At 57.9% G+C, this 12910-nt stretch overlaps 7 protein-coding genes across 7 annotated transcripts in view; 3 read left to right on the forward strand and 4 right to left on the reverse strand.

Annotated features, from left to right (window-relative positions):
- The window catches only part of P884DRAFT_291698 (uncharacterized protein), a gene marked incomplete at its 3' end in the record, with an annotated part of 1215 nt that extends 93 nt beyond the window's left edge, over positions 1-1122 (forward strand). The window contains exon 2 of the mRNA XM_069444116.1: positions 3-1122. Within this exon, the coding sequence (XP_069298208.1) occupies positions 136-1122 (987 nt within the window). The 5' untranslated portion in view covers positions 3-135. The remainder of the gene's footprint in view (positions 1-2) is intronic.
- A 177-nt stretch (positions 1123-1299) lies between these two features.
- Positions 1300-2105, reverse strand: P884DRAFT_258906 (uncharacterized protein). The gene has a single exon (XM_069441289.1). It carries the CDS (start codon positions 1984-1986, stop codon positions 1639-1641), a length of 348 nt encoding a protein of 115 aa, XP_069298209.1. The 5' UTR covers positions 1987-2105; the 3' UTR covers positions 1300-1638.
- Positions 2106-2721: 616 nt separating this feature from the next.
- P884DRAFT_171269 (uncharacterized protein) lies at positions 2722-3288 on the reverse strand (the record flags this gene model as incomplete). The annotated part of the gene is made up of 3 exons (XM_069437308.1): positions 2722-2937; positions 3030-3193; positions 3252-3288. Coding segments are annotated over 3 exons (417 nt in total), but the record flags the coding sequence as incomplete, so codon positions are not given.
- Positions 3289-4623: 1335 nt separating this feature from the next.
- On the reverse strand, positions 4624-5071 carry P884DRAFT_198893 (uncharacterized protein; the record flags this gene model as incomplete). Its single annotated transcript, XM_069438190.1, has 2 exons — positions 4624-4969; positions 5028-5071. The coding sequence occupies 2 exons, from the start codon at positions 5069-5071 to the stop codon at positions 4624-4626; spliced, it is 390 nt and encodes a 129-aa protein (XP_069298211.1).
- Positions 5072-5978: 907 nt separating this feature from the next.
- Positions 5979-7822, forward strand: P884DRAFT_277154 (rab-GTPase-TBC domain-containing protein; the record flags this gene model as incomplete). The annotated part of the gene is made up of 3 exons (XM_069443045.1): positions 5979-5998; positions 6064-7432; positions 7559-7822. The coding sequence occupies 3 exons, from the start codon at positions 5979-5981 to the stop codon at positions 7820-7822; spliced, it is 1653 nt and encodes a 550-aa protein (XP_069298212.1).
- A 270-nt stretch (positions 7823-8092) lies between these two features.
- Positions 8093-10378, reverse strand: P884DRAFT_258910 (uncharacterized protein). Its single transcript, XM_069441290.1, has 2 exons — positions 9176-10378; positions 8093-9081 (listed from the first exon to the last, which is right to left on the reverse strand). The coding sequence occupies exons 1-2, from the start codon at positions 9997-9999 to the stop codon at positions 8505-8507; spliced, it is 1401 nt and encodes a 466-aa protein (XP_069298213.1). The 5' UTR covers positions 10000-10378; the 3' UTR covers positions 8093-8504.
- Positions 10379-10726: 348 nt separating this feature from the next.
- P884DRAFT_291703 (flavoprotein) lies at positions 10727-12881 on the forward strand. The gene is made up of 11 exons (XM_069444117.1): positions 10727-11144; positions 11212-11240; positions 11306-11522; positions 11602-11612; positions 11682-11705; positions 11768-11793; positions 11880-11993; positions 12061-12189; positions 12255-12265; positions 12343-12368; positions 12628-12881. Exons 1-11 carry the CDS (start codon positions 11032-11034, stop codon positions 12687-12689), a joined length of 762 nt encoding a protein of 253 aa, XP_069298214.1. The 5' UTR covers positions 10727-11031; the 3' UTR covers positions 12690-12881.
- Positions 12882-12910: the final 29 nt, after the last annotated feature.

Below are 12910 nucleotides of genomic sequence, written 5' to 3' on the forward strand. Positions count from 1 at the left end.
AACAACAGCAACAACAGCAACAACAGCAACAACAGCAACAACAAAAACAGCGGCAGCGGCAGAGTCAATAATTTGTAAAACATCCATAAGCCGACCGCACTCATTTTCCTATTATCAACTCTCTCATCGCCCACCATGACCTCCTCCCCCCCCTCCACGGCCTCACCCGAGGGCCTCACCCCCTCGCAACTGGCCGACTTCCACCGCGACGGCTACCTCATCATCCCGGACGCCCTCCCGCCGTCCACGGTCAGCGCCCTCCTCGCCGAGGCCAACCGGCTCCTCGACAGCCTCGACCTGTCCACCCACCCGCTCACGCGCTTCCGCACGGGCGGCGAGGACGGGACCGACCACGTCGGGGACGACTACTTCCTCGGCTCGGGAGACAAGATCCGCTTCTTCCTCGAGGAGGACGCGTTCGACGCCGAGGGGCGCCTGGTCCGGCCCAAGCACCGCGCCGTCAACAAGATCGGCCACTACCTGCACGCGCTCTCGCCGCCCTTCGCCGCCCTCCTGTCGGCCTCGCCCTCGGACCCGCGCGGCTTCGTGCCGGGCCTGCGCGCCCGCCCGGCCGCCGTCGCCCGCGACCTCGGCTTCGCCGACCCGCGCGTGCTCCAGAGCATGGTCATCTGCAAGAACCCCGAGATCGGCGGCGCCGTGCCCCCGCACCAGGACTCGACCTTCCTCTACACCGACCCCCCCAGCGCCGTCGGCTTCTGGTACGCCCTCGAGGACGCCACGGTCGAGAACGGCTGCCTGAGCTTCCTGCCCGGCTCCCACCGCTGGGCCCCGGTCGAGAAGCGGCTGGTGCGGAAGGCGGGCGGCGGCACCGAGATGGTGGCCAACCGAGAAGGCGCCGCGTTCCCCCGCGGCGAAGGCTACGGCGAGGAACTCGGGGCCGGCCGGCCGCGGGGCGACGGCGACTATGTGCCCGGCGAGGTCAAGGCCGGCTCGCTGGTGCTGATCCACGGCAATCTGCTGCACAAGAGCGAGCGGAACCTGAGCCAGAAGGGGAGGATGATTTATACCTTCCACATCATCGAAGGTGCCGAGGGATTCCGGTACGATGAGAGAAACTGGCTCCAGCCGCCAGAGGAAGGATTCACGAGGTTATATGTATGAAAACGAGCCTATATGTTGATGCGAACAATCCAATCAGTCTTCTGGAGATTTCTGAAAAACCCCCGGGGGGGGGGGGGGGGGGAAGAGGGAAAAGGGGGAGGATGGGCCCGCCGCCTAGTTCCCCAAGTGCAAATGGACACTAAACCGTCATAACAACCGTGACGAGAAAAGAATTGCGTCGGATTATCAATAAAGCCACCTATATATCGTACAGGAAGGCCACCGGAAGGGAGACGCCTTGTTGCTCCTCCCCGTCAATCTCCAAGTCTTCCCAATATCATCTCTGCCTACATCATCTTGCTAGGCCATCCATTCCGCTTCCTCTGCGCGAGGCAGCAGCACACCCTCGAGATTCCCCCAACCCGATCACAACCCACAAGTAGGCACCAGCTACTGAACATATCAGCCAAGCCAGGGTCGAGACTCGAGGAAACCCTCCCAAATGAGAGAGGAATGAAAAGGATCTGTCGCTGAGGCAATACCCTCCCCTCCCTCCTCCCTTGGCAGCGACCCCCCTTAGCTTCTCGCGTAGGGATGGAACCCTCGGTTGCCACCACGTCCGCCGCCACGATAGTTTGCACCCGGCCTGCCCGCATTCTTGGGCCCGGTCGGAGCGTTTGCGGGCGGTGCGTTGGCAGGGTCTACGGGACCCTGCGGGATCTGCTGGTGTCCGCCGCGACCGCCCTTGTGGAACCCGCCGCGGCCGCCTCCGGGGCCGCCGCCGCCAAAGTTGCCGCCGCCCTGGGTCATGATGGGCTGCGGGACGTCGTCGTACATGCCCTCCCAGCTGGTCGGGCCCCCGGGACCGCCTCCTCCCATGTAGCCGCCCTGGTTGTAGGCTTGCTGGTGGTGCATGTCACCCATTCCGCGACCGCCGCGACGGCCCTGACCTTGGCCCGGCCCCTGCTGCTGCTGCTCGAACTGCTGCTGCTCAAAGGAATTGTACCCCGGGCGGTTCTGGCCACCCGCACCTCCACCTCCACCTCCGCCGCCGCCGCCGCCGCCGCCGCCTCCAGCTCCGCCTGGCCCTTGTTCCCCAGCACCGGGATTTATCCCACCGGAGTTCATCCCCTGATGAGGGCCACTGCCGTCGCCGCCACCCGGACCGCCACCGCCGCCCTGCTGGTTCATCATGTGTTGCATCTGCGCCATCTGCTGTTGCATCAACGCCGGGTTCATCATGGGCATGCCCGGCGGCATGCCCGGGCCGCCGCGGCCCTGCTGTTGTGCCGCCATCATGGCCTGCATCTGCTGCATCTGCTGCATGTACAGCATCTGCTGCATGGCCGGGTTCATGTTGCGGTTCATCATCATCTGCTGCTGGAACATGGCCATGGCCTGCTGCATGCGCTGCAGATACTGCGCCATGAGCTGGCCCGACATGCCGCCACTCATGCCCGCGCCCATCCCCATGGCTCCGCCCTGGCCATCGTCCATGCCGCCCACGCCGCCCATGCCGCCGCCCTGGCCCTTCCGACCAAACTTGGCCCCGGCACCGCCGCGGCGAGCAGCGTCGTCGTCGTCGCGGAGGTTGCCGCGCGGCTGGGCCTTCTTGACCTCGATCGGCTTGCCATGGATCTCCAGGTTGGCCGCGAGACAGGCCTCGACGCCGGCCTCGCTCTCGAAGGTGACGAAGCCAAAGCCGCGCGGGCGGCCCGTGTCCTTGTCCATCATGAGGGTGGCGTCGACGACGCGCCCGAACTGAGCAAAGTACTCGCGAAACTCGTGGTCGGTCGTCTCTTGACTGACACCGCCCACGAAGATTTTGGACGTCTTCTCTTGCTCGTCGCGGGGGATGGCGCGCTTGGGATCAATCTATGAGTGGGTGGTGAGTGGTTAGTTACCCCGGGCTCGCCTATGCATACAGAGTAAAAAAAAAAAAGGGGGGGGGAGGGAAGAATCCGTACAATTTTGCCGTCCAGGTAGTGCTCCTTGACCATGACGATATTGACCGTCTTAGGGTCTTTGAAGGTGAGGAAGCCGAAACCGCGGGATCGGCCGGTTGCGCCATCCCTCATGACCGTGCATTCCACCACTTCGCCAAACTGTGAGAAGTAATCCCTCAGGGATTCTTGAGTAAGGTTAGCATTGGAAACCAAGGAGGTGTTGGTGTTGATAGGTCGACTTACGGTCGGTGGTCTCCCAGTTCAGCCCGCCGATGAACATCTTCCTGTATTCACGAACTCCGTTAGCACCATCTTTCTATCACTAGTGGATCGCCAATCGGCATATTGTGCTAGTCTTGTCAACAGGGAATTGACAACCGGGAGCGGCAAAGAGGGCTAGAGAGCAGTCGGGAGAATGGCCGAGCACTTCCTCCTCCTCCTCAACACCTGGACCAAAAAGTTGACACCTATCCAGTCGCTTCAAGTTGCTGAGCGTAATTCTGCATCGACGGACTTAAGAAAGAAAGAGAGAGTATGCGCTTGTGTGTACGCATGCGCGAGCGGGGCCGCTGGGTCTCGTCGATGTAGTTATCGTGGAGCTTCCATTCCCCCCCGGACATGTGTTTGGGCGTATGGTCGAGCACTCTTCACGTCTTCGTGGCTTGGCCCCAATTACCGCGTTGATCCAACCGTCGACCCAGAAGTCGCGGGAAATCGATGTGCAAGGGGATGACCGTGACGGGCCTAGATTGTTGGATGAGCCGTCGGGGGTCGCTCGAGTCGATGGGGTTTAAGATCAGGCCATGGCGAAGATTCCAACTCGACATGCCCAGGAACCCAGAAATGATCCTGATCGGGCATGACGGCGATCCGGAAGCGACCTTGCGTGAAGCGAGGCGTTGCAGTGCCGTACGTGGAGCACGCTACAGCAATTCCCACGAGTGTGAAGAAGGATGCAGCGCAGAGTGCCAAGTGATGTCTGCTTCTTTGCCGAACTGATTTTTTTTCTTCCTGTCTCGTGCTCTTGCCTATCGTCAAGCTAGCTGGTCTCCTTGGGTGCTGCGCTAATCGCTGCCAAATCTTGAACTAGATGCCGGGGCCAGCAGGTGCTTGGGGTTCACCCCCGCCTGCCGTCTCCCGGCTGTCTAAGATTATCTGCGATGGCTAGTAAGACAGGCGCGCAAAATCCCGAGTTCTCGTGTCGGCGCGGTTTCATCGGGCGAAGGTTGTGCTCAGGAAAGATTCCCGTTCCCCCTCTTTTTTTTTTTTTTTTCTCCCCCCAAACAAAGTCTCGGGCGCGTGCTGCGAGCATGGCTCTCGCACTGGTCCCTCGTTCTCCCAACTTGGAACCGAAGGCGACTCAGAACCATTGGAGACAGGTCCAGATGCCATCTGCCAACGACCATTCCTCACGGTCCATGCCGAGACTCACTCCTTGCTCTTTTGCCGGTATCTTCAAGGCTTCCCGCACGAAGATGTCCAATGTGCTCTCCAACAAGCTCTTTCTCTCTGAAACGTCGACGGTTCGACGGAGCCAGCCGAGTGAAGAGGCCAGATAGCCGCTGGTTGCCGTATACATGCGTCACATCCGTGCAACACAGAAAATAGAAAGCACTTACCCGTCTTCCTTAGCATTGGGCCCCTTTGAATGGCTTACTGGTGCCGGGGGGCCGCTGTGTGTTGGCTTCACACCGTGGTCATCTTTCTGGTCACGGTGCTCATTGTGGTTATTGTTATCGTGGTGTGTCAGTGTAGTGGAGGGCCCATTCCCCAGGTTGAAGTCAATGTCGTCCTCGTCATCCTCTTCCTCTTCTTCATCTTTGGCATCTCCATTGTGACTTTGTTCTTGTCCCGCAGCCTCGGCATGGTCATTCTTGCTTTCGGACGCAGGCTGCGCTGCCGTGTTCTGGTCAGTCTCAGAACCGCGCGGCGGCTTGCTACTGGGTTCATCATCGTTATAACTGTCCAGGCCACGGTCAACGTCCATTCCTTAGACTGGAAACAGGCGAGAAAACGTACAGGTCAGCAAATAGCTCGTCATCAAAGCTTTCGGGTTCTGTCATGGTGCCGTTTTCTTTATGGGACGCGCTCGGAGAAGGGCTCGTCGAACGCGCCTGTGCTGAGCTGATCCGACCCGTGAACCTCGGTGAAACAGAAACCAAGTGGAGGACAAGAGAGAAAGTAGAGAACGCAGAAAAGAGATACGGCTATGGCGTAATCTACCAGCCCGATGATCGGTGATGCAGCTGTAACGACGAGTAATGTCTCTGTTGATGGCTTGCTTGGGAGCACGATGTCGGTCGCGGCTGGGCTTGCCGAAGGGTGCAACGGGGAGGGTGAGGCGCAGGGCCTGCCTGTCCTGAAGTGGGCCCGTTTTGCCAGTGCAGGGAAGTGGGGCAACCTCTGCTCGGCAGCGGGCGACAGCGCTGGTATCAGTGGCGGGTCGGCTGCCCAAAGCTGGCAAGCAGCTGTCCCGGCCCTGAGACAAAGGGGATCAGGATAGAACAGGCAAAGCAGCCAGACCCGTTGAGATCGAGACGACGAGGCGACGAAATCAGCCATGCCATTGCTCGACAGTATCGCAAGCGGCCCATAATGTTTTCCTCTTCCGGCAGCAGCAAGAAGGCTGCTCCTCGGGTAAGGACGCCAACCAGTGCGTGTTGTTTCATGGTGCTTGGACTGACGGCGGTTCGCCCCAAAAGCAGGAGATGGTTCAAGTCGGTACGGGCAGTTTATATCGGCCACGTTGAGCGCCTTTGCTAATGCTAAATCTTGAATCGGCTGCAGACAGGTCCGAGTATGTCCCAACTATTTTTTTCCCTTATCTCCCTTTCATGGTCAGAAGTTGACTCTCTCTCCCGCAGTGCCCCGTCTCCTTTCTTCAGGGCCCCTCCACGAGACACCCCGCCCCCCAGCAAGACGCGCCGCGACTCCAACTTGGTAGTGGGTGCTGCCTACTCGCACGCCGATATGCTCAAGTTCGATTCTCTGTACGTCTCGATAGGGGACCTGGCAGGTAACAAATAGCTGACAAATAGCTGATATGAGAAACCAGGAATCTATCCAGTTCCGGCTCCCGCCCAAGAACCCCTCCATCTGCCCAAGGACACGAACGAAGTGCGTCGGCGAGCTCCCCGTCACGAAAGGCCAGCTCCAAATCCAGCGCGCCGCCATTCAAGACGTACATGAATTTTCTGTCCAACACCAACGATGACTGGACCGTGGACGACGATGCCGAGGATATGTACGACTACGAGTCAGACGATGGTGACGACTTCGGGCTGCCGAGCCTATCCAACATGAAGCGGAGGTCACAGAAAAAGGCCGAGTTGAGCAGGGCGCAAACCGAGAATGACCTGGACGGCGGCGGCGGCGGCGGCGGCGGCGACGTTAGGGAATCGGCCCGCCGACGAAACTCGGACAGCGCCGACATTGCCGTTGAGCGACCTGCGTCGATATACCCCATGCCTAAGAAAAGCGAGGGCAAGATACTGCGACCGCAATATAAAGAGATATTACGAGACCCCGCGAACGCGCTTCACCTAATCAATTACCCATCACCGCCTCCCAACGCCACACCCAAGGAAGTGGACGCCATCAACTCGCGGATAACCAGGATCAACAAGTTCAAACGGTTACTCCAGGCATCAACGATACCATTACCCGAACTCCGCGCGTTGGCCTGGTCCGGCATACCACAGGAGGTGCGCGCTATGACGTGGCAGCTCCTCCTCAGCTACCTCCCCACGAGCAGTGAGAGAAGGGTAGCGACCCTGGAGCGGAAGCGGAAAGAATACCTCGACGGTGTTCGCCAGGCGTTCGACAAGGGAGCGGGGCCCGGCGGCAGCAGTAACAGCAACAACAAGAACAGCAACAGCGGGTCAGGCCGCGGCGGTCGCGGCCTCGACGAGGCGATCTGGCACCAGATCAGCATCGACGTGCCGCGCACCAACCCGCACATCGAGCTGTACAGCTACGAGGCGACGCAGCGCTCGCTTGAGCGCATCCTCTACGTGTGGGCTGTCCGGCACCCGGCGAGCGGCTACGTGCAGGGCATCAACGACCTCGTCTCCCCCTTCTGGCAAGTCTTTCTGGGCACGTACATCACGGACCCAGACATCGAGAGCGGCATGGACCCGGGCCAGCTCCCGAGGGCGGTGCTGGACGCGGTCGAGGCCGACTCGTTCTGGTGCCTGACCAAGCTGTTGGACGGGATCCAGGACCACTACATCGTCGCGCAGCCGGGCATCCAGCGGCAGGTGTCTGCCCTGCGGGACCTGACCGCGCGGATCGACGCCGGCCTGGCGAAACACCTGGAGGCGCAGAACGTCGAGTTCATTCAGTTCAGCTTCCGCTGGATGAACTGTCTGCTGATGAGGGAAATCAGCGTCAAGAATACGATTCGAATGTGGGACACATATATGGTGAGCCTTCTTCCCGCCCACCCCCTCCCCCCTCCCTCTTCTCCCTGGGGCTCACCAAGCCTTCGTTTCTTTACCCTCCCCCTTCAAAGATGCTAACCTTCCCTCTTCTTTTTTTTTCTCCCACAGGCCGAAGAGCAAGGTTTCTCCGAGTTCCATCTCTACGTGTGCGCCGCCTTCCTGGTGAAATGGTCCGACAAGCTGGTCAAGATGGACTTCCAGGAGATCATGATGTTCCTGCAGTCGCTGCCGACGCGCGACTGGACCGAAAAGGACATTGAGCTCCTACTGAGCGAGGCCTATATCTGGCAAAGCCTGTTCAAGGGCTCTTCGGCGCATCTAAGGGGTCCCGAGACTAGCAACCGGGCCCCGAACACGAATTTCCAGCTTTGACATGGGGGCGTTTGCTCTTTGATTTGTGCGTGGCCAGACGAGATGATGATGTATATACCTAGAAAATTTGTAATGCTGCTCCTCCGATTGATGCGGTTCGCAGCTTCGTTGCCGGGATGAGCATGAAAGCATAGCATGCGGATAGGATACCAATAATATAATGCCAAAAACAGAACTCAAAGTCCGGTAGCTCTGACGAAGTGTGTCTTTTTGTTCTGTGTCCTTCGACCCAAGAGTATGCCCCCCCCCCCCTTTTTTTTTTTTTTTTGGTTTATCTTTTGGCCAGTTGAAACAGTCATTCGAAGTACATACATCCGAGCAACGCCACCCCCGAACAGGGAAACAAAGCATAAAGAAAAGGGAAAGACGGGAGCGGGAAAAAAAAACACACAGTGGATATTCATACAACATGCCGCATACACTAACCACCCAAGCCGAGCCTTTTCTTCTCTCCGCACCCGGAAACCAAGCCGAATGCCCCCCTTATGAAAGCTTACACAATACTGAGCTCACCTGAGCTCACCCCATGGCCAGCGCAGGAGTTGCAGACCTCTTCTAGTTCGATCTATCATCCTCCCGCGCGGTCTTGGCCTTTACCCCCCTCAAGCTTCGTTCTGACCTTAGTTTCCTTCCTCCACCCCACCAACGCCGTCGGATCCATCACCTCTTGCTCATTGAGCCTCTAACTCGAGCCCGCGCCGTCCTCCCGCACCTTCTTGGCCGCCGCCGCCTCCTCCTCGAACTTCGCCTCTCCCTCGGCCTTCCTCTTCTTACGCACCAGCCCGGTCAGGTCCGTCGCCTTCTGCTTGACTTCCTCCGACACCTCGGTCTTGGGGCCTGAGGGGATCCCCAGGGCGGCGTTGAGGTCCACGGGCGGCTTGCGCAGGTCCAGCAGGCGCTGCTCCATATCGGCCAACACCTCCTTGACGTCGGCGATCTGGCGACGGGTGGCCTCATTGTCCTCCGGATTGTGCAGGGTGGCAAGCTCGACCTCCTTGTTCTGCAGCTTGAGCTTGGTGCTGTTGATGGCGGCTTCGAGAGCCGAGGCGGCTTCGTCGCGAAGGGCTTGGTCGACATGGTCGCCTCCGCCGCTGCCGGCTTCCTTGCCGTCGTCGTCGTCCGAGGACTTGGTGACGGAGGCGAACTCGAGGGCGAGGGAGAGCTTGAAGTAGGCTTCGGCTACAATTTCGGACTCGAAGGGGTAGAGCTCTTCTTTGTACTTGAGGGAGGCGCGAGAATCGGTGATAGCGTTGGAATACCTTTATTTAGTCCGGTTAAGAGGGCATGTCAGTTCTGCAAGCTCGGGAAGCACCAGGTAGCGTGGTGGTCCTTCACGACCCTGCGGTGACATACCTCTCGTTCTCGAGCGAGATTTCGGCGAGGAGATCGTGCGTGTCGGCCAGGCGCACCTTGATGTGTCTGACCACGGCGGAGTCGCCGCTGCCTTCGGCCACCTCTTTGCCTTTGCCCTGTCGCGCCTCGTCTTCTGCTTGCGCAGCCTCGAGTCGCTTGTTGAAGAGGACGCGCGCGAGGTCGAGGACCTCAAAGGCCACAGCCAAGTCGTCCTCCTCCTCTTCTTCTTCTTCTTCACCTTCACCTTCCTCGTTCTCCTCTTCTTCTTCAGAATCGGTGAAGTTCTCGTCTCCCTCGAACTGGAACAGACCCTTCTTCTCGGGCTTTGAGCCTTCGGTTCCCTGCTTTACCGCCGCCTTCGCTGCCGCCTCTCCAGCCGTCTCGTTCAACTTGTGCTCTGCTTCGGCAATCGCAGTGGCTGACGAGCCGGCAACCTCGGTGGCACCGTTCTGCTTCTCTGCCGTTGCGGGAGCGCTTTCGTTCTTCGAGGTGGTTGCCTTGGCAGGCTTCGGCTTGGCCTGTTTCTTGGCCTCGGGGGCCTTACCACCAAGGACATCGCTCTTGCTCTGGCCGACCTTGAACAATGCGCGGCCGTAGAGGAACAGGATCTCGGCGTTTTCGGGGTTCATCTCGCCGTTCATCTCAGCCTGCATCTCTGCGGCCTGCGCATACACCTCGGCGGCCTCCTCATACTGCTTTTGCGCGTAGAGGGCGGTCCCCTTGGCCGAGAGATCGGCAAGAGAAACGTTTAGGCTCTTGGTCGTCTCTTCTGGGTCGAGCACGAGCGGTGTCGAGGTGCCGGTGCCGGGAGTTGGCGTTGCCATCTTGCTAATGACTTAGGATGTTAATCGTGTATTTGGTTCCGGGCTCGAGCCCTTAATCTCTGCTTTTCCAATACCGCAATTGATAAAGTGTATGACGAGGGTTAAGGAGGAATGGAGTTGGCCCTAATTTGTGGGGTGAAGGCTGCCGTGCCTGCAAGTTACCGAGTACACATTTATTCTATGCGCCGAGTTCCTGACACGCGCGCGAGCTAGAGCTGTTGGAGACGCGTTTCATTGGTTCCTGCACTGGATAAGTGACGACAGGGTCCAGGTGCTGCTTTCCCGCTTGCGCTCTGGCATCTCCGGCAGCAGAGAAATCACCTCTCGGCTAGGAAAGAGGCTCAAATGCCAGAATCGCCGATGCTATTTTCTATGAAAAACTGCGCCTTGTGACAATCAGTTGCTCATCACTCAATGCATCCCAAGACAAAACTTGATGATCTCTCAATGCAGCATAGGGGTTAGGGTTATGACGTAGTTGGATCTGAATGGCCCTTGCGGGGAACAACTCTGTGTAAACGAGAGGATGAGAGGGGCAAGCAACCCACGTCACTCGCTCGTAACTAGTGCAAAGGCTTGGGATGGCTCTTGCCCACAGCAACTTGGTCAGGCCAGGCAGCAAACAAGAACCTAAAATACATCGGGGGCGGAAATTGTTGTTGGTTTCTGTTTCTTGTAGATTTCCACATCACTAATCACTGGGGACGTGCTCTTGTTCGGATTAGTAGTCAAATCGCAGAGCTGCAATAGTTCAAGCAGATCAAGAAGCAAGAGTATCCATCATAGTTAAGCATCTCGGAGTCATCGCCTTCTTGGCGAGTGGGTTTCCTGTCATTCTCAATCCATTTTGCAATCGCCATTCGATTACAAAGACCGAAATGGGAGCGTGACTTGGAAGTACTCAAAACTCGCTCAGCAAAGAATTGCCTGAAAGTACAGTCTAGTGTGGTTTTCTGAGCTTGTTTTTTTTTTTTTTTCTTTCCTTTTTTTTTTGTTTTCTTGTGTCGGAGTAGCTCTGGGGGTCATTCCGCCATGTCACAGTCCACCAGTAACAAGAACGACTCTCACCCCGGGCCTAGCCAGTTGAGCCCGATTGAGTCTTTAGCCGCAACTCGTAACGATGGGAAAAAACACCTTCTCCTAGCGTATGCTCCAACTCACGGATACTGTCGATGCTTCGTTTTGAAAAGCTCTCCTGACATCTGAATCCAGGGCGTCGGGCTCCGTGGCCACTATCAAGCGCGAGTTTCTGACAAATACCTCGTTGTAAGGACCGTCCGGCATCCTAACCTACCTGCCAAAACAGTTCCCGTCATCATCAAGGCCCTGGCCAAGTACGAGGGCGTTCTCTCGATCCGCATCGTCCTGACCGAATCAGCCACGCACTTCCTTGCCGGCCAGAGCTCCGAACAACCCACCGTCGCCTCGCTGCTGGAGCTGCCCAATGTCGAAGCGGTTTATCGAGATCATGACGAGTGGGGTCCTCAGTCGTGGCGGCGGGGCGCCAGTATCTTGCATATCGAGTCTGTCGCCTGCTCCTCTCTTAGTTGGGTCTTTTCGAGTTGGGGATGAGAGGCTGACCGATGTGACTCCCGGACGAAGATTGCGCAGATGTACGTGGTGAACCCCGAACGGGAGGATGGAACACCGCTTGATTGCTGACGATGGCATGTAATGAATAGGGGCCGATCTGCTCGTGGTGGCACGTATGTCGTCTCAAGAACTCTCAGGCGTGCTGAGAAACAGACAGCTAGCTAACCGTCAACAGCACTCAGTGCGAACACGCTGGCCAAGGTCCACATTCCACCACACACTACGCTCGGCGAAGTGATGACGGTCGACAAACCTCGTCGCGGTGCTAACAAACTCCCGTCCTACAGGTGGTCAACGGCATGTCCGACAATCTGCTCACCTCCGTCATCCGCGCGTGGGACACCGACAGCAGCATCGACATGAAAAAGAAGCTCATCCTCGTCGCTCCAGCCATGAACTCGGTATGTTTCACCCCTGGCACCCCCCCTTCTCGTAACGAACACAACGCCCTTACCAGACCTACGCCAGGCTATGTGGAGACACCCCATAACTGCGAAGCAGATCCGCGTGCTCAAAGAAGACTGGGGCGTCAAGGAGGAACCGGCATCCGGCGTTGGTGACTCGCTCTCTAATATTGGGTGGTTCAAGGTTATCACGGTGAGCATCCCCTTTTAACGTGTCGTCTTTCTGCAGAGACGCCTGGCTAACTCCGAAAAAAACAGCCCATCAGCAAGTACGTCCGCTGCCGCCGCGGTGTTTACGTAGTCCAAAGGATCCCTCCTGACTGGCTAACCTTGGTGCTTCCTACAGAACACTTGCATGCGGCGACACTGGAGGTACGCCTTGCCCTTCGAACCTCCCCCCCGGCCCCCTCCCCCAAACCCCAAACTCCTCCCCCTTGTGTGGGAACACCTCCACGTCGATTTGCTAACTAACCCATTTCGCCCCAGACGGTCAGTAAACAAAAACTTCATGTCACAGGCCGCTCGCAGATGACAGATGCCCACTTTTCCCGATCCGTCGACCGCCCAAATCAATCTTTCTACCACACGGCGGCGGGTGACAAAAGGACTCATTAAGCTAACCCTCTCTATGCAGGCGCCATGGCATCGGTCGATACCATTTGCGAGGAGATCGAACAGAGTCTGGGGCTTTGACACTCAGACAGGTCGCATTTGGAGAGGGTTTCAATGCACAGGAGGCTGGCGAATAGGACTAAGGAGCAGTGCTGTCGCATTATTATTGGTTCCAGAGCAAAAGAACTTAATCGATCCCCTCCTTTTTCGTTCTTTCTCAAAAGAGTCCTTTCCTCGAGCAATCTGCGCCGCGGCGGGAGAAGAATTCCTACGAAAAATGTTCACATCTTTCTGGTTGTGTC

Source organism: Thermothelomyces heterothallicus (assembly GCF_042370625.1).
Source record: "Thermothelomyces heterothallicus CBS 202.75 unplaced genomic scaffold P884_scaffold_9, whole genome shotgun sequence".
In the NCBI taxonomy this organism is placed as follows: Eukaryota; Fungi; Ascomycota; class Sordariomycetes; order Sordariales; family Chaetomiaceae; genus Thermothelomyces; species Thermothelomyces heterothallicus.